Source organism: Lepisma saccharinum, chromosome 7 (genome assembly GCF_977018435.1).
Source record: "Lepisma saccharinum chromosome 7, izLepSacc3.1, whole genome shotgun sequence".
NCBI lineage: Eukaryota > Metazoa > Arthropoda > Insecta > Zygentoma > Lepismatidae > Lepisma > Lepisma saccharinum.
The window spans coordinates 94,899,570-94,918,522 of NC_139235.1; the positions used below are offsets into that span (position 1 = coordinate 94,899,570).

The following is an 18,953-nucleotide window of genomic DNA, read 5'->3' on the forward strand; positions in this document are numbered from 1 at the left end:
CCACGGAGCGCAAAACATATCTCCCTAATATATCAATGATCTCGTTCTGAATGCCATGTTAGAGCCATTTGTAGCCCAAACGTCCCATCCACTACCCTAGTTCATGCACATCGTCTTTTAAAACTCTCGTTAGTAAAAATTTTAACAATACTCATAATTACATACTTAGTATATAGTAATAAGTCATGTTTTTTGCTGTCTCTGGTCATAGCCTCCCCAAAGTTGATGATTTAGCGGCCTCAGCCCCCCAAATTGATGGTCTAGAACATTTCAAATGTGTATTTAAAGTTAAGTTCATGTGGCACAATTCAGAGTAAACTTTGCAAGAGAAGCAAAATAATACATTAGATCCTCTTAGGCAAAATTACTGGGGGGTTCTGCCCCACATCGTTAACATTGGGGGCTCGAGCCCCCCAAGCCCCATGGAGTCGGCGCCTATGATATGTGTCTCCAACGAGTATCGAACCCGGGACCTCTTGATGACAAGGCGACGATGCTACCACTAAGCCATCCGGGAGACGAATTATCATGGAAGGCTAAGGTGTACACTCATCGGCAATAAAAATGGGTCATCTATAGATCCTGACATGGCTACTCGTTTCCCTGTAAGGCATTATGTGTGTTGCCTAACTCAACGGCGATAAGTGAATTTTAATACCAAATTTTCAGTGGCAACGTCTACCACCGCTGTCTACCGAGGCTGCTTTGTTGCAGAAGACAAATTGGTCACACTCTAAGCGCTTAAACATGACATTGCCTGTAACAATAATTTCTATATATATATACGAGGGTTGTTTAAATTCAATTTTCGTACTTGCTTCAAAGAACATGATGGTTCACTTCAACTCTAGAGATACCGAACAATTCCTATGTTCATATTCGTATTAATCGAGCAAAAATTAGTGTAAATCTACTTATCTCGCTTCCATCACATTTCACTGTTGACCAATATTATGAAGAAACGTACCTGTCGTCATCAGCTACGCCATCCGCATCTTTGCAGTTTCCGTTCGCGTCCGGTAGATGGCCGTTCTTGCAGGGAAGCCCTACAATATGGACTATCATAGGTGGCGCCGCTATGGTTGAAGTTCCTGTCTTAATCGTCTTGTGGGGTACTGCAAGACCCTCCGCGGCCAAAATAACCACGAGCAAAGCACAGACTATAACAGTAGTTCTCCTCATTTTCCCTCGATGGTAAATGGAGCCAATTGTCCACAAACGGAGGACTTAAGTAGCTCCGAGAACGTGATGTCCTTGAACCAAAGTAGGTTCTCTCGTTGGCAGCTTGCAAAAGGCAAGAGGTGAAACACTACTCGGCATGAGCAAACAATCTAAAGTGGACGTCTGGCAGTGTTGCAAAATCATGTAGATATGCCTAGCCATAGTGTTTCTAACGATATTTTAAAGATCTACAGACGGATTCGAGACGCTTCAGAAACAGTAATTATTCAATTTTGACTAAATTTTAGTCAAAAATGAATAAATTGACCTCAGCCTTGAGAGGCAGTAATTATTCAATTTTGACTAAATTTTACTCAAAAAATGAATAAATTGATTTCTCACTTTTGACTATATAACACACTGAAATGAAATGACTAAATGCATGTAATCACATTTGATGAAAATCGGGTCGGTCTATTTTGAGTACTGGATTTAGTCAAGAGTGACTAAATTTTGCTCGATTTTGACTAAGTTGTTTTTACAGTTTCAGGTTCAAACCCGATTGATTGAGTTGGTGTTTTAAGTCCACTTTATGCACAGTAAGGCTAATCGAGACTAGACCTACAGTTTAAAGTGGGATCCGAACCACTATATGCCTCCACTGGGTATCGAACCCGGGATCCCTTGATTACAAGGCGACGACGCTGGACTCGTTGACGTCAAAACTCAAAGTTGCTAGAGTCTTGTGTGATAAGTGAGACACTATGCAAATTGAATCGTAGTTCAGTGGTCGCAGATTTAAATATTGTAGTTCCTTTTCATTGTCTTCTTATATGATGGTCGTGACTAACCTAATGGTACAAATGATCGACTTTAAATAGAACAAAAAACCAATCTAGAAGTTTGTCCGGTGTAGAGACGTGTGGTCAAATCTAGAGATATTTCACGTTCGATCGTAGGGAAATTATCCAACAGCGGCTGGCAACGCTGATGATCAAGCAATCCTTCACTGCAGAATTCCCATGTAAGTGTATATCTTGTGAACACGTAGGTAATGAATGCATTTTCTATCTCGAGATCAAATTTTCCAATCTGGTGGGAGATACTGAGAAAATTGAAAGGAAAAACCGCTAAAGTACTGAATGAGTAAAGTGGATGAGGTGTTCAATTGCTCGTCTTTAAATAACTTCAACCTTCTACTGCGTTCTTCTGACTTCAACTACGTTTCCATGTTTTCGAAGACAATATCGACTTTCTACTTACGTATTTCAACGCATCCACTTATTTCAACTGTCATACCTCACGCCTGATACCGTGTTTTGTGCGTTTATGTCTCTTTATATTATTAATAAATACACTTCTTTGCATTACCTGCAGGCACGTATCGAGAAATATATTTTGGGGAAGGGGTTAGAACAAAATGTCTCAGAAATAATAATAATAATAATGGTTAAATTAAAACAATTATAATTAAATTAGATATTAATTAAAGCATGTAAATATATTAATATTGCATTTTTTATTACATGAATACGTAAAAAGATGGTATTAGAATATAAATGAAAGAGCATATGTTTATTGTGTAGCTTGCGTGTACTTACGATCACCAAATTTGTATAAAACCAAGGACATTAATGTCAAGTAGATAAAGATTTGAATATTTATTGAATAATAAAAGAATGATGTTCCTGATTAATATTTCATGTATATTATCATTAGTAGTAGTGCATAAATCTCCTTTTGTACTGTCCTTCAAAGCATCAGCTTTTAACCTAACTCAGAATATTTTAAAATTTTAGTTATGGTAAGAGGCTGGACCCCGTATAACGTGACGGGTGCAAAATAGCCTAAGTGCTGACGTACCGAAGACTTTAATTTCAAATTCAAATTCCAAGTTACATTAAATATCGGATTAAATGTTACAGCAAGGGTGATAACGTTTACTGACATTTAGGACCTGGCACTACTTTATCGTAATAGAAATTATCTACATTTATTCGTCCGTATTTCCATAGAACCCAGTCAATCGAGAGATAACAATCAACCTGAGCCAGCACGATGAAAGAACAAACTTGGAAATATATTTTTTTACTTTTGTGTCGGGAGGTAGGGAGGGTCACATAAGCCATTAAACTAACAGGTTAAACCAGTTGCCATGAAGGCCATGATCAAAATACTACTGTGTGATGTGAAAAATCTCATGGCATTTTAAGTAGCATGGCATATTTCAAGGCATTTCTCAAGGATATAATCGGTCCTACAGTATTTCCGTATAATATTTCGTAGCATAACCAATCAGAAGCGAGCTCTAGGTCACGAGTTCAGTTGTAATGGCGGCCGAGTGAGATATAAAGAATGTATCACTTCACACTTTTAAAAGACTATAACTATTCAACCGAGAAGAATAACGTTTTTTGTAAAAAGGTATTAGATATAAATCAATGGCACTGCTTACATACATAGTTTACAGCGTATACAGTACACGTATGGAAGAATAAATTAGTTCTTTCAATTGTGAACACCATGCACTGGCTTATCTCGTATGCCTTTCGTGCTGTATGAGCAGTATGCTAGTGTTAATCATTACCAGTGCTTAGTTAGATATCGGTTAGTTTATCGAACTCTCCAGCCTAATTATTGCCTATTTTTGTGTGAGCAGGAAAAGGTTTATTATCCATTTTGCCTTGACTCATCTCACTCAACAGGTCGCTAGGTGACGTGGCTTGCTGCGAGTTGATAGCTTCCTGGAGATGAGACCTTGCTCGTAAAAATGTTTATTATCCTTCGCATCATAATCACATGCTAACTGGAGTGTTGCAGAAAATGCTTCCGCGTAAAATATTGTCAGAGAAAAGTACTGTAAGGTCTTTAGAAGCATATATGCTAGCAAAAATGCGTAGGGAAATGCCAAAGAAGGCCTAATACTTTAGTTTACGTAAATCCGTTTCTAAGGCACCTTGCTTTGCACGGGACGGCTTGGGTTCGATCCCGGGTTCAGTCTCGGGAAATTTCGACGTGTGTATAAGACCGGTGCCAACCCACCATCGTGAGGAAATTGGGGAGCTTCGAATGAGTGAGCGTAATCCGGTCACGGAGACCTACTATAACGGCTGGGGATACGTCGGGCTGACCCCCCGACTATTCCAATACTGGTTGAAGATCTCCACGCTTAGAGGCGACGAAGGAAAGCGTGGGAGGGGGGAGGGAGACCGGCAGTCGGTGGGTAAGCCGAGGCCCTTCTGGGCTGTTGCGCAAAGGATTATAGGATATACATAAATCCGTTACCTGTTATTCACATTTGCGGTGTCGCAATAGTAGCTCCAATCATGGCCGTCGCCAGAAAATTTTGCAGGGGGGGGGGTCGTGCAAATGATTAAAGTTGAATAGTAGGAAAATAATAAGTATTATTATCAGTTACAATTTTTTTATACAATAATAAATATTATAAACTAACAAGTAAATTTAATTCGAAATAATAATAGTTATTACTATTATATAAATGGGGAGACTCAATCCACCAAACGAGTGAATACCAGGACAACAATTTTTTCATTATATCTTTTGCATTTTAAGCAGTTAGTATCTGAAATGCATTTTGATATTAACTTTTGCACGTCTCGTTCAAGAAAAGGCTTTAAATGTTAGGGGGGTTTTTGTCATAAAGTTTGTTGTGTGACCTCTCACCTACGACTGTAATTATTAGAATTTTGAAAACTGTGAAACAATTTGTTCGTTGGATGAAACGGTAGAATAGAACCGTGTTCCTGTACTTGTCTCTCAATGTTTTCGATCCAATGCATTTTTACTTTGATTATTCTGTTCGAATACTAACTAAATGAACTTTATTTATGTTCTTAACAATAAGAGCAACAAACTTTCGGCTTTCTTGTATCTTTAAATGAACGATGTCAATTTCCAGGGGGGTCCACCGAGAGGCGGTGGAATAACCGCGAAAGGGATTAAGCGCGAAAGGAATATGAGCGAAAGGTTTAAGCGCGAAATGGAATAAGAGCGAAAGGAACAACCGCGAAACGGATTAATCGCGAAACCGAAATTGAACACCGGAATAAGCGCGAAAAGAACAACCGCGAAACGGATTAAGCGCGAAAGGAATATGAACGAAACAAACTAAGCGCGAACGGAATAAGAGCGAAAAGATTAAGCGCGATACGGATTAAACGCGAACGGAATAACCGCGAAGGAACAAGCGCAAAAGGAACAACCGCGAAAAATTCACTTTCGCGCTTAATTCCTTTCGCGGTAATTCTGGCGATCCTCCACCGACCCGTTCGATCCCCCCCTCCCGACGCCCATGGCTCCAACTGATTAGTTACTACAGTCTCCTGTAGTTGGGAAATGTAGTTTTAGGCTCACCTGTCGTCGTCTTCAAGACTTAACTCTGGCCGACACTCCCCATTGGCGTCCATCTTGTATCCGGCCCTGCAAGGAAAGTACGCCAAAGCAGCGAACTCCTTCATGACTATCGTTGTAGTCTCCGTCTCTTCGTTTTCGTGTTGAGGCTCTGGTTCAGACGACGCAAATCCTTTGTGCGGTGATGACGTCCCCTGGTGCAGAACGCAGAGCAGGGATATGGCGAAGATGGAGCACAGCTTGAATCGTGCTGGACCCATTCTTGTCTCTGTTGAGAAGAACCTTGCTTGGGAGACACGAAGCGTGTACGGTAATGAGGGTGGGAGCTTCGGCCTTGCATCTCTCTCCACACTCCCACACGAAGCCATTGTAAGTTTCTGGCATGCCCATATTCTGTTCCGTGACGTGCATTCAACCATGTGGCGTCAATTGCACGACCGTTTATCGACCGTTTTAGTGTATCTAATTTTGGAGACATCAGAGCCGCACATAGGTGTGACATTCTCTTTAACTAATATTGTTGTTGGTCGCAGTTGTCGTCGATGTTACTACCATCAACGTTGTCTTTCATGAGAAAAAAGTTCAGAAAGAAAGAACTTAATCCCGGAAAGAACATCGTACTGATCACAACCTGGATATTCAAACGTGAAGCCAGAGACTCCAGCCGTGCAAGAAAGCTGAAATAGTCAATTACCGCGACAGTTCTTTGAAGGACATTTATCCCAACATGTCATTCAAAAACAATTGGCAATTCTGAAGCAGAGTCCCCAGAAGGTATTGACACTCACTAAAAAATAGACTGTAAAAGACAAACTCCGACAAGATAGGACCTTCGACCTTCGTTTGCAAACGAACAGATTTGGTAAGAATTCTCCTGCTCTCTTCAGCCAAGTTCATGAAGTTCCGGACAAGGAGTGAAGAAGCATGTTACTTACCACTACATGTCCCTTCAGTGTTGTCAATTCCTATAAGGACACCCTTGTTGACATGTTGTGTCGAGATACCTCGTCTACGCTGTGAGGAATGTAATGTCCGAGTTTCTTCAAGTTTGTTCTGAACTTTACTTAGTAATATTTATTGTAGCTATATAACATGTTCACGATGATACAATAAAGTACAGTTTCATTGTGAGGTGTTAACACATATATAAATATTTGTTTTTTTCTACTAAATACACTTTATTTGTTTGTTTATTGGATTTACGTTGAAGATTATACGAAATAGAATGAATTTGTCTAATATCCCAAGGCCTCTACACCGGATGCTGAATCTATTTCCGGTTTCCATAATTTAACTAATCTGTGATTTAACAACAAAAATTCAACTCTGAAGAGTGGAGACAGTATTCAGGATAACGGGGGTTTACACACAGAATGAGCTGGAATACAATATGCGCTAATACGGATTCTGTTATGAAGAGACATTTTAAAAATATATTTGCATTAATATTGTGTTATTGAACATGTGTTAGAATCGATAAGGTGTAAATAAACCTTGTGTTTAAGGTAAGAAGTACGTTTTAATTTTTTGCTATCGCATCCTGAGAAGGTTCAGTATAGCCGTTATATGAAGGAGAGACTCATAACCATACCGCACAAGGAGATTGGTTGAGAAACCTTGACGCATTAACTTGGACTGGGAAAGGTTATGGAGAAAGTTACAGGAATACATTTCCGCAACAAATGCACACTGGTGGTGAGGATTATCTTGAAAAGTGAGAAAGTATTTTAATCATTGTAAATATTATGTTAACAAAAACAATATATTGAGATTACTTTTTGCTCTGTCTCGTGTTCTCAGAGAGGGAGAAACTTGCCTTGGTAGAAATATTAGGTAGTATGGAAATTTTCAGCTTGGGAAAGAAAACGCAGATTGTGGAAATCCCACGTTCCTCCTGCCTTTCAATTCGAACATCGGCAATGCTGAAGGCCACGATCACCACATGTAAAGGAAGATTGGAGGTTTGTCCTGGCCACACAGTTCCAAGAACTCCCACCCTTCCCTTCATTGTTTGCCAACTTCAACTCGAGAACCATCACCGCTCCTTAACTTGGCATAAAGGTTCCGCTACTCAGAATTCTACTCAAGTCCAATTAGAACCAACAACTTGTCCATTTGCTATAAAAATAATTAGATGTACAGTCATGGAAAAAAGTTCTTCCCCATAAGGCTTTAATAGGAGCAAGTAATGCAGGAGGGTAGGCAACACATATTGCACCCTTCGATGATCGGGTGATTTTGCCTGTCTTAACACCGAGAAATGTGTTCCACTCGAAGGTCAACATGGCAGGAAAGCAAAGAGGATCACGTGACTATTGGTTACGTGGAGTGTTGTGCTTCTCCACGTCCCCAGTTCTTGATCCACATTGCAGAAAAAGTAGAGCTGCATGCAATATATGAAAATAGGTTGTTTTCAACTACACGCTTAATTATGATTTTCCCAATTGTAAATATATCAGACGTGTTTCCCTATTTAGTCGGGACAGTCTTTTACTTTGAATTCCTGTTTGTCATAGGCGTAACTTGACGGGAGCAGAAAGGGCATTTGTAAACCCCCGCCCCCCAAAATCAGGTTTCTTAAAGCTGCTAAAACAGGAATTAAATACTATGATTTGACGCGTCCAAAAAAAGTATTATATTGAAAGATTGTTCCCAAATACGTAGATAGCAATTTAATACTTTGAAAGTGTCTCAGATTTGTTTATTATGTCACATCTTAGTGTGGCACAGGTCTACTACAAAAGTGGAATTTCGTAACAGAAATATGAACCCACTCCTTTTATTTCGTAGCCGATTTCATCTTGAAACTGAAATTAAGAATATTAGTTAACAATGTCATTGGTAAACAATAAAAAAATGTGTTAGACCCAATTCTTTAATACCTTATCATAATCTTTATCGCAAGTTTAAATTTTGTTGTAAGTCCACTTTATGCAAAAAAAAAAAAAGGTAAAGTTCTCACCTGTGCTTAGCGCTACGCCATGAAGTCGTATAGGGGGTGTGGGGGTAACGCCCCACACTTTCTTGATTCGTTCGTGAGTGGCGGTGATGTGATCAGCATCACGCCGCCCCACACTTTCTTGATTCGTTCGTGAGTGTGGGTGATGTGATCAGCATCACGCCCCTGAACGCCTTTACCCCCAGGGTTTCCCCCAGGTACCCATGTCATTCGACGCTGGGTGGGCGCCGGGGTCGCTTCCAACGTTAGAAAAGTTCCCGGGCTTGAACCGGCCGGGGTTCGAACCCGGGGCCTATAGCATGGTAGTCAGACGCGTTACCGACTGAGTCACCGGCACAGATAGACTAATCTGAAATGCATACAGTTTAAAGTGGGATCCGAACCACTATGTGCGATCACCTGGTATCGTACCCGAGACCCCTTGATTACAAGGCCTTACCACTACGCCATCAGTGAGGCGCACACAATCTTTGTATTTCGACCTTTTTAAACCTATATGTATCATATAAGAGGTTGTTTAACGTTGCTATGCCTCTATGGATTATATTTAGCCAGTATTCGAGCACATAGCGTCAGGTTTCATAGAATATAAGCTTCTCTTCCATGTTTATGGTTTCCTGTCTGCAGTAGAAAAACTGGCAGGTTCCCATTGCTTTTCTTTCAATAGTCTTCCAATGGTTGCATATCATATCACTCAAATTTGATTCATTCGTTGCGAACACAATCCCCGATGGCGGAGTGGGATCGTGGGCGCCTTGTAATTAAGGGATCCCGGGTTCGATACTCGGTGGAGGAACATAGTGGTTCGGATCCCCCTTTAAACTGTAGGTCCATTCACGATTAGCCTAACAGGACATAAAGTGGACTTAAGATACTAAATCAAGCAACCAACACAATCCCGTTATTGTCCAGATTATCGAATCCAGAACCTTCGTCGCGAATAACATAAGCAGGAAGACAACGTGAAATAACCGAACAGAAACAGAACCTAAAACCTACATCGGATAGATTGGATTAAGTCGACGATACAGCACGGGTTCTGAAATGAAAAAGAATACGAAAGTTGAAGGACCTCTATACGCAACCACTTTTCCTCCACTCAATGGGGAAGATATCCTTCTAGCTGAGAAGCCTTTACGTAGGAGTGCCCTGAGGGAACTTCAAGGCCACGACGATAAAGTGTTCTACGTGCAATGACGGGACCAAATCATACGTCAGATAGCTGTGTTCCTCCTTATTTCGTACGCCATTGATAACTGGAACACGTGACCTCGTCTTTGGTAGAGCAGAAGCCTGCTTGCTTGCCACCACCCTTTAGTTCAGTGACCTTCGCCCGTAGTCAGCAAGAGTGAATGACTCACCAGATACTTGTTGTCTGTGAGGCTACACAAGAATAGATATTTCGTTAGTGGCTGTAAGTATTGTTTCATCTGCAGTTATATCAGTTAACATTTCAATAGTTTCCTAATGGTTACGTTAGTGATAAACATGTAAATTAGTTCTCGAGAGTGAACGTTTTATCTATTTGAAAGGGGGATTTTTATACAGCCTGCATGTATTATTTTTTCCTGAAACAAGAAGAAATTCGAAGACGCAAAAAGAGTTGTATAAGAGTAGTTAACAAAAGGAAAAAAGAAGAAGAAAACGAAAATGTAAATGCTGAAATAAATTATGGTAGAGATCGAGTGAATAACATTTTGTCATGGGGCCTCCTCGATGGCGTAGTGATAACGTCGTCGCCTTGTAATCAGTGGATCCCGGGTTTGATACACGGTGGATGCACATAGTGGTTAGTATCCCACTTTAAACTGAAGGTCGAGTCCAGATTAGCATATCTGTGCACCAAACCAAAACTAAGAAAGAAATTGTCACAGTGTAAGAAAATTTCATGTTCAACCAGATACGAAACAAAAGGGAATAATATATTGCAGGTTGGAGTTCACATCTGTAGCATCTAACCAGCACAATTATTACATATCGTATCAGATCCATTTTTATTATACATGTATGATAATATAAGGGAAGTAGAGGAAAGAGAAAACCAAGCGAAACACGGACGCCTTCTCCAGAATTTCAAATCTCGTTACGTAAGGTTCTGGGTTGGAGTTCCGAACAGGCATGACTTTCTTGTTCTTGCCCTTTTATCTGCTTCATTTCATCATAATTCATCGTTATGGTTTACCTGCAGGGAAAGAATAATGACAATAATTGCCAATACAAAGCCAATGACAAACAGAACAACTCGATTACGGAGGTGCCAAGAAGAAACGAGACTTGACAGTTTCTCCGTCTCTCGGTTTGTCGAATTGAAAATTGCTCTCCCGTTCTCGGTCTCGATTAGTTAAATATAGAAATCGAAAATGTATGTGAATGAATATACATGTATTTTATATATTCCGGTTTTGTAGGAGATTTCGTGAGAGATGAAATAAGTACTCTTCCATCGTATTTATTTTTATAATTTTTATTCCCTGTTCGATGATCGCGACGATAAGGACGAGTGACCATTACATGAAATTGATGACGAAATAGTCAAACACCCCCGACAAGGACGGTACTCAAACCCGGGAACTTTGGCGACGATATCGAATGTCAATCACTTAATGAGCTTGACCACCGAGCCTGCTTAATGTTGTTTCTGTCAGGTAATTCGTAATAACTATCATTTGCTTCATAATTTATCTTATTGTTGTGATTAACCTGAATTCAAAGAATTAGTTGAAAGGCAAAAATGCAAGATTGAATGTCTCTGATGTTACTTCGTGCCGAATAATATGACGTGGTATTATGATATGAATTTATTAATCATATAATATGCCTATTCATTCCATTGATTGATCCCAATTGAGCACACAAAATATGCTATAATGTCCACTCCATGGAGGAGTGGTTAGCACAGCGCGCTACGATGCCATGAGTCCCTGGTTAGAATCTCGACTTGGGCGTGGGTGTCCTTGGTAAGTGTCCCTTCATCAATTTCATCACAGCATCACTCATCTTCATCGTCGCTATTTGCTAAAAGTGAAAGAATAGCAAATCTAAATAACAAACATCCAATCAAATCGAACATCTCTACCGATTTAATTCTATACGGTACCGAATTCTCACTTTATTACTGCATCTTAAGTCATTTTACAGCATCTCAATTGTTTTCCGATTCGAAAACATTTGGAATGTTGTTTTGTGCAGTTGATTGCATTGTTTCGTTGTTTGGATTGTTTAATTAACGTCGCATTAATTAGTTTTAGACCAATCGTGACGGGGGAAGCAAGAGCACAAAGGAAGCGAAAAAGACAAGGAAGAGACCACGGCTTTCTTTGAAGATAGCATCCCTTGAATGCAACTCAAGTGACTGCAGAATATTATGAATAAAATTTATTTCGCTTTTTCCTTTTATTTCTATTTCAGTTATTTTACTTCGCTTTTCTTCTACCACTCGCGTTACTCGTGTCGGTGAGGAAGAATTATAAACTCGTGAAATGGACGATGGTACAAAAAAATATATGCCTCTCTCACGGTTCGAAACTGTCAGTACAAAATATTGTCTTATTTTTAAAATTTACGGGCAAATATGGTTTGTCACGTAGCAATTTTCGCTTATCTCTTTCTCAAGGGGTTCCATTGCCTCTCTGATGTCGTAGTGGTAACGTCTTCGCCATGTAATGAAAGGCTTCCGAATTCAATACCAAATAGAGAGGCATTTGGTTCGGATCCCATTTTAATCTGTAGGTCCAGTGCATGAACTGGACTTAAACAATTAACGTGTGGCATGTGGTCTGTGATGAGAACCATCATTTCAGCGAACCTTCTTGACAATGACTCTAATATCACTTGAAAGAATAGTATTTCCTTACGAGTAGCTTCGTCAAGAAACCAGTTCCTGAAATTTTCTTCTGGAGGCATCGTAGCACCCAGCTGTTTGTTGTGGCTGGGGCACGAGTCATGTGACTCATGCTATCAAAGCTCAATCCTTCCCGAGAACTCAGAATCACCAGGCAAACTTAAGCGAATATTTTGTTATTTGGGTTGCATAAACAACAGGCTTAAGACGTTACGAAATTCTACGTCCCGTGGCCCAGGTATTTTTTTCTAAGACTGTACTTTTAAAATGTGTTCAGTCGGTAGGAAGTGTTCGATTTATAGTCCTACGTCCTTGAATCGAAACTTTTTCTATTATAATAGAGGGTGTGCACAAAGTCCTGTCACAGCTATATAACTCACGCGATATGCATCATTGCCCTGTAACATATTCTACACTCTGTCTCGGAATGTATGGATTAAGGCCGCGCCTAACGGTAGGCAAAGGGAGAAAACGAGTGAGCAGGGCAAAGCAGTAACGGCTAGTAGCTGCAATTACGCTACTCATTCGTAGCTTCCCAATTTCCTCACGATGGTGGGTGGCCACCGGTCCCATACACAGGCCGAAATCTCAGGAGAAAAGTTGTTACTCTTCCCCCAGGAGACTCGAATGTGCGCGCGTCCCGTAGCCGGCCGGAGAAACGCGGCAGTAGAAAGCAACAGAACTCAGGGTTGCCTTTTGATTACCAAGCCCATTTTGCCAGGTAAGCTCCCCGGTACCGGGCCAATTTTAAGCAAAATGCAGAGTTTCATTTAGATGACTGTAGATCGGAGACTAATTGCCCATGACAGACGAATGATATATCGTTATACGCGGAATGAACCATAGCATCGGACTATATAAAATGTATGCGCATTGAGTGCATATATGGATGCGGGGGGGGACCGGAAAATTCCAAAATATCAGAAAAAATGCCCCTCCGCCCCTGGACAACAAAGTACTGGACATTGTCAAAATACACATGAAAATGATCGCTGTCATGTCTGGAACAAGAAAATAATTGCACTATTATCATACGAGCAATAGAACACGACTTGTACCCCCCAAACGACATGTCTATGCGCCACTGACTCAGTTTCAAAGGAAGCCGCCAATTTCCCACCATTTCCCCCTTTTTATCGAAGAACAAGACGTGCAAGAGTCTTTACGGTGCAGAATATGTGTTAACAATAATATAAAAGAAGAAAATCGCAATTCCAGCGAAAATAGCGACATTTTGACGTAAAAACTACGAACATGACAAGGTATCTTTTAAAAGATGGGTGGTAAACAAGAGGTAGGTCCAGGAACCTAAAAATTATAATGGGTTCTATTGGGTTCCACTGCAGGACCGGAACCTTTTTTTCTCGCACAATTTAAATTCGGTCCAAGTTGGGTATTGTTTCATTGAATTGATCGCATTTAAATTCATTCAGAAAAAAGGTTCCTCGACCGTATTTAAATTGATCCGGAAAAAAAGGTTTTTGGATCGAATTGAAATACCTTACAGATAAAGAGGTTCTTTACTGTCCAGAAGCCATTTACGCTTGTTGAGTTTCCCTCCTGGACCGGAATTGAATTTATTTAAAATTACTGGACCTTTTAACAACCCTGGCAGAACTTCTGTTGTCTGCTTCGATTGAAACGCCCACTACAGGGAAACGCGCGGAAGCAAAGAGGGAATTTCCTTGTCAGTTTATCTTGAAGGTTATCGCCCACTGAGACGCGGGAAAAGAGTCTGTTGCGTTCTGCTGCCGCGTCTCAGTGGACGCTAAGCTTTACATCTCACGGCCACGGTGCGGGACCGTCAACCACCAACCAACACGAAACCACAGCAGCAATGCTTCAGTACGTCAACAAAATGAGTGTAGATGGCGCCACTTTGTAGGTTCGAGCGCATGTACAGTCACCGCCAATAAAAATGGGACACCTAGATCCTGCAATACTGCAATGCGCTATGTGTGTTGCCTAACTTCACGGCAGTGAGCGAACTTCAATGCGAACTTTTCAATAGCAAGTTCTACTATAGCTGTATAGTTAGGCAACACACGTAGCGCATTGCAGAGAAACTAGTATTGCAGGATCGAATATGTCTCATTTTTATTGTTGGTAAGTGTACATTTCAGTTTTCATTCGTTAAACGCACGGCCATGGAATTAGGCGGGTGGCAGAAGTTCGCGCTGTTGCCACGTCGTAGCACAACCCAGTTGCGGAGTTGGTCTTTGAAATCCATGCGATACAAACTGACAGTATTTGCTCGAAAGGTCAGGGATGACACAAAAGTGCCACGGAAAGAGGTCGGTCTGACGCTCGAACTAGGCAATGGTTGACGTTGGCACACAGTGCGCGAGAACCAGCGACTTGTGTCCCGCTCTCGCTTTGCAGTGGAAACGCCGTCGCCTTGTAAACAAGGGATCGACACCCGGTGGAGGCACATAGTGGTTCTGATCCCACATTAAACTGTAGGACCAGTCCCAATTAGCCTTAATGTGCAAGAAGTGGACTTAAAACACCAACTCAATCAATCATGTAGCACCAACGCAATTCTTCCCAGCCGCCTATTTTCATCGCCGTGCGTCAGTCGTCATTGAGGAGGAATTATAATACGCTAGCGAATGACTTACCCTCTGTTGTTCGGAGAGATCAATCGTTCCCTACATTCCCCGTTGGCGTCCCTGAGAAATCCTTCTCTGCAACGAAAGTCGACCACGGAGGCATAGGGTGGTGGTGAGAACGTCGAGGTGGATGGAGGGAGATAACTGCGTTCGGGTGACCATGGCTTCCGGTACGTCTGCGACTCTGCGCATCGAAACACACTGAACAAGGCGAGCAAGAGAACAGCGTACGAAGAAACTGCCATTCCAGTTCGTTTCGAACAGAAAACTTATCCCATCTTCCAGGGGCAAGCCTCCATCTCCTGCATTTCCATTTTAAATGAGAATTCTGGCCTTGAATCTTTTCGCCCGATAAAGCCTTTTTTGTTAGGAATGAACAGGAAGTGGTTTTATGCGTTCGTCTTGCTTTGGTTTTTGATTAACGTAATTTGATCTGCCTGAAGGTTAACCGCCTCGTGTTTACGTTGAAGTGGAAATGCTAAATACTTTTCCTCTTTAAAATTGTCATGAAGATATTTATACGGGGTGTCCATACATTACAAAGGTTTATTGCAAAGAAACTGTTACAGTTACAGCTGCATGCCTTGTGGTGAAAGAAAGAGATACTCATACCCCCTTGTTCTAGGTAGAAGCTGCTGCTTTGGTACAGGAGGCGTTGCAATCGCTGGAACTGAAAATGGCGTCAGGGCAGGGTAAAGCTCAATGGCCACGCGTACACCGCACACCCTCCAGAACGTAGTGAAAACGGTGCAGACACCAAATCGACGGAGCAGACGACCTGGTGTTGCACTTCGCAATCAACTATACGCGTAAGTGCAGAGAGAGTCAAAAAGTACAGCGAACTAAAGCCTGTTCGGCGAAAGAGCGAACTTGAAAAATTATATTTATGTCTTTTCCGTCGAAATTCAGCGAGGGTCACATCGGCTTTGTCCAGTTGCCGTGGTGAGCGGAAATTCTCATGGTATTCTACATTGCCAAATTTTTCGTTTGGAGTCGTTTTCGAAACAGGTGGCACCCTCAACAAGGCCAAGCACGGCGAAGCCGCATGGTAGCAATAGAATGGGTCTCCACAATTCCCTGCCTCCCTGAAATGCGAGCGAAGGGTGCATGTTGACAGGAAAAGGTGTCGTGTACGACTGGACAAAAATCAGGCGTGTAGCAACACCGCTTTCTCCCCCTTGAAACTCCCACAACTGGAGACGAAAAGTCTGGGTTTCCTGAAGTTTGTTCTTTGACGGGTCTGGCTTTAGATGAGGCTAAAAGCAAATTTTTTGTACGTTTAAATGTCCTAATCACTTTATACTTGGGGTCTCCGATGTGGTGTAGTGGTAACACTGCAGCCTTGTAATCAAAGGGTCCAGAATTCGATCACCGATGGAGGCACGCTGAATATTGGTTCGGATCCCACTTTAAACTGTAGCTCCAGTACAGTTTAGCCTTTCTGTGCATACATTGGACTTAAAAAACAAACTCATTACATACTTACTTGTCACCGTTCTGGATTTCCAATACTGGTCTGCATACGCCATTTTGATCCTTTTTGTACCCTTCCCTGCAACGAACGATGAGTACAGTTGTCGGGTAGTTGATAAACATGGATGACCGTGTGCTTGCCTCGAGTTGAGGATTTTCGGAATGGATCTCTGGATTCTTTGCACTTGACTCGCTGGCCACACTGCTTAACACGAAAAACAGGGCAAGACACAAGGGAAAGACCAATGCAAAATTATGATTGAACATTTTTAGGGATTTTTTGGAAACCGCACACGTTTCACAGGTTGGAAGCCTTTAACTCGAGCTCTCGGAAGATGCTTCTGTACGGAATATTGGCAAGGCAAACTCCAGGAACCGGTTTAAGGAGCTAGTTTCCAAACAAGGATGATGGTGTCTTCGCACGTAATGTTTTCAACCTTGCACAGAGAGAGCTCTTGGTGGCGTGAACTAGCGGAAGACTCAATGGCGTTGTCAGAAGAAACGGAATGGGATGGTAGGAGAGGAGGGATCACAGCCCTGTTGCTAGGTACTTTGGCGCCCTAGGGTAAATTGTTGTTTGGCTCCTCCACACAATACCAAGCACCGACATTTTATGTGCATCCTTATTTTCTTATGCCATTGCTTGTGATATTTACATCCTACAAGTTTCGAACTGAGGAAACAAATAAAAAAACACTTAAAAAATAATATAGAATATGCTTAAAGCGTAGGCGTAACTTGGCGGGGCAAGGAGGGCATGTACCCTGTCACAATTTTCAGCTTTATTAACATTTACAAGTTAGGGAAGGAAAAGAGAGGGATTGGGCATCGAAGCTAACAGACCTCGAAATATTCGTCCACTCTTGATACAACCCAACAAAATTCTCTACAGACGCCACTGATTCATGTGAGACACATGAAGATGTGCGACATTTTTGTATGTAGAAATACCATGAACACAAATCTAGCCGAATCCTGTACCGTTGTATAAAGTAGCATTGCTTACCGTTCGTCGTTTCCAATGTGTATGATCGGCTGACACTGCCCGTTCGCATCTTGATTGAAGCCTTCCCTGCAAGGGACGTCTGCCACTCTTTCTAAAACAAAATCTTCATTTCCATTGCCTCCGTTGTGAGCTTCGGAACTCGATGTATTTTCTGTAGAAAAAGATCTTCCTTGCACCATGTACATCACGAACACAAAAGCAATGCATACCCGAACACCTTTTCTGGCCATTTGGTGCCTGTGAAGTGAGAGAACACCACAACACACCACACCACGCACATAACGTTCACTTGGAATAAATCACCGTCTTCCTCGTGGGAAAGAAGCACGGGGTCACGCCTGAGTACTTCTTATTACGTATTTGTTTCGGTGTAGAAGAGTTCGCCTTGTGACGTGGGGGTTAATGGGTGCGTGTGGTGTCAAGTTAATCTGGTTTTGTGCTAAACACTTGTTTGTCTCTTGTAAATCTTCAGCAGGGAGAGGATTTTATATTTGATGTAACCGTTCTCTCACCTCACATTGTTTTATGCAGGTGATGTAACCTACTGTTCGGAGCCATCAAATTAGAACCGCTGGCTGAAGACTGGCAATATTTAAGGCGGTGAAAGCCAATTAATATAACGATCAAACGCTTTGCTGTAACAAACCTCGTTGATATCTCAATCAGGAAGCTTGTGTGCTGTGGTATGTCTCTTAGCTTCTCACCATGATTGTGCAAATATCATTTCAGTAAATTTGTAGGAAATATCAAGTGTTTGAATTGAATGAAGGAAAGTTCCCTAGCAATCTCCTGCGTTTCATTTTCCAATTTCCTCATTCCAACTTGATTTCAATTAACCATAAAAACGTTTGATATGCTGTATACTTTTTCCTCTCTTTAGATTAATCGTAGTTTATAATAATAATTATTATATAATAATTATTCAAGCATTTTTAGGTACTATTTTAAAATCTGGATTCGTGTCACATTGGGTTGGATGTACAGTACAGTTTCAATTGTAAACCATCGAAGAATAACGATCTCTCGCATGGGCCAGATTACGTTTATTTTCCTTAGCTGTCGTCAGTTAAGTTTATTGTTGGTATCAGAATTTATAAGTTCTCTCCGAGGGCAATGACTTAATTATGGACGCTGAGGTTCGATTCCTTCTTTACTTTTACATTTATTTACGATTTATTGTTCGTTCTTGGATGTCATGCAGATGGAATCTTCATTGTAGATGTCAATTCAGGAGCTTTTATAAACGTCACCATTTACTCCTAGAGTTACGGACTAAGGTTACTATATACCAGGGCGGTTCTCTGGTGGCCTGAATCTGTAACGGATTTCAGCTTCCGTCCTGGAGGGTTCCGTGGACCAATGGTCGGCGAGTCAAAGGTATATTATAATGATAAAGTTACTGGCTGTTGATACAGAAATCCCTGCTTATGAGGGAGAGGTAAGCGCGAGTCCCTCTAGGCTGGTGTTCCCTTTTTTTGGCCCGTGGATCGAACTTAGGTGCAAGCGGTTGGGCGCCGTTCAAGCTGGCTG

The 18,953-nt window shown here is 41.5% G+C and overlaps 1 protein-coding gene across 3 annotated transcripts in view; it reads right to left on the minus strand.

Annotated features, from left to right (window-relative positions):
* LOC145990041 (uncharacterized) overlaps positions 1-16,884 on the minus strand; it is a 51,754-nt gene extending 34,870 nt beyond the window's left edge. The window contains exon 1 of one of the 3 annotated variants that reach the window (XM_083125673.1): positions 16,431-16,884. In XM_083125673.1, coding sequence (XP_082981799.1) covers positions 16,431-16,684 — 254 coding nt within the window. In that variant the 5' untranslated portion in view covers positions 16,685-16,884. Of the gene's footprint in view, positions 1-967; positions 1,189-5,535; positions 5,840-16,430 lie in introns of those variants that run through there. The other 2 variants (XM_083125672.1, XM_083125674.1) reach the window with 2 other exon arrangements.
* Positions 16,885-18,953: the final 2,069 nt, after the last annotated feature.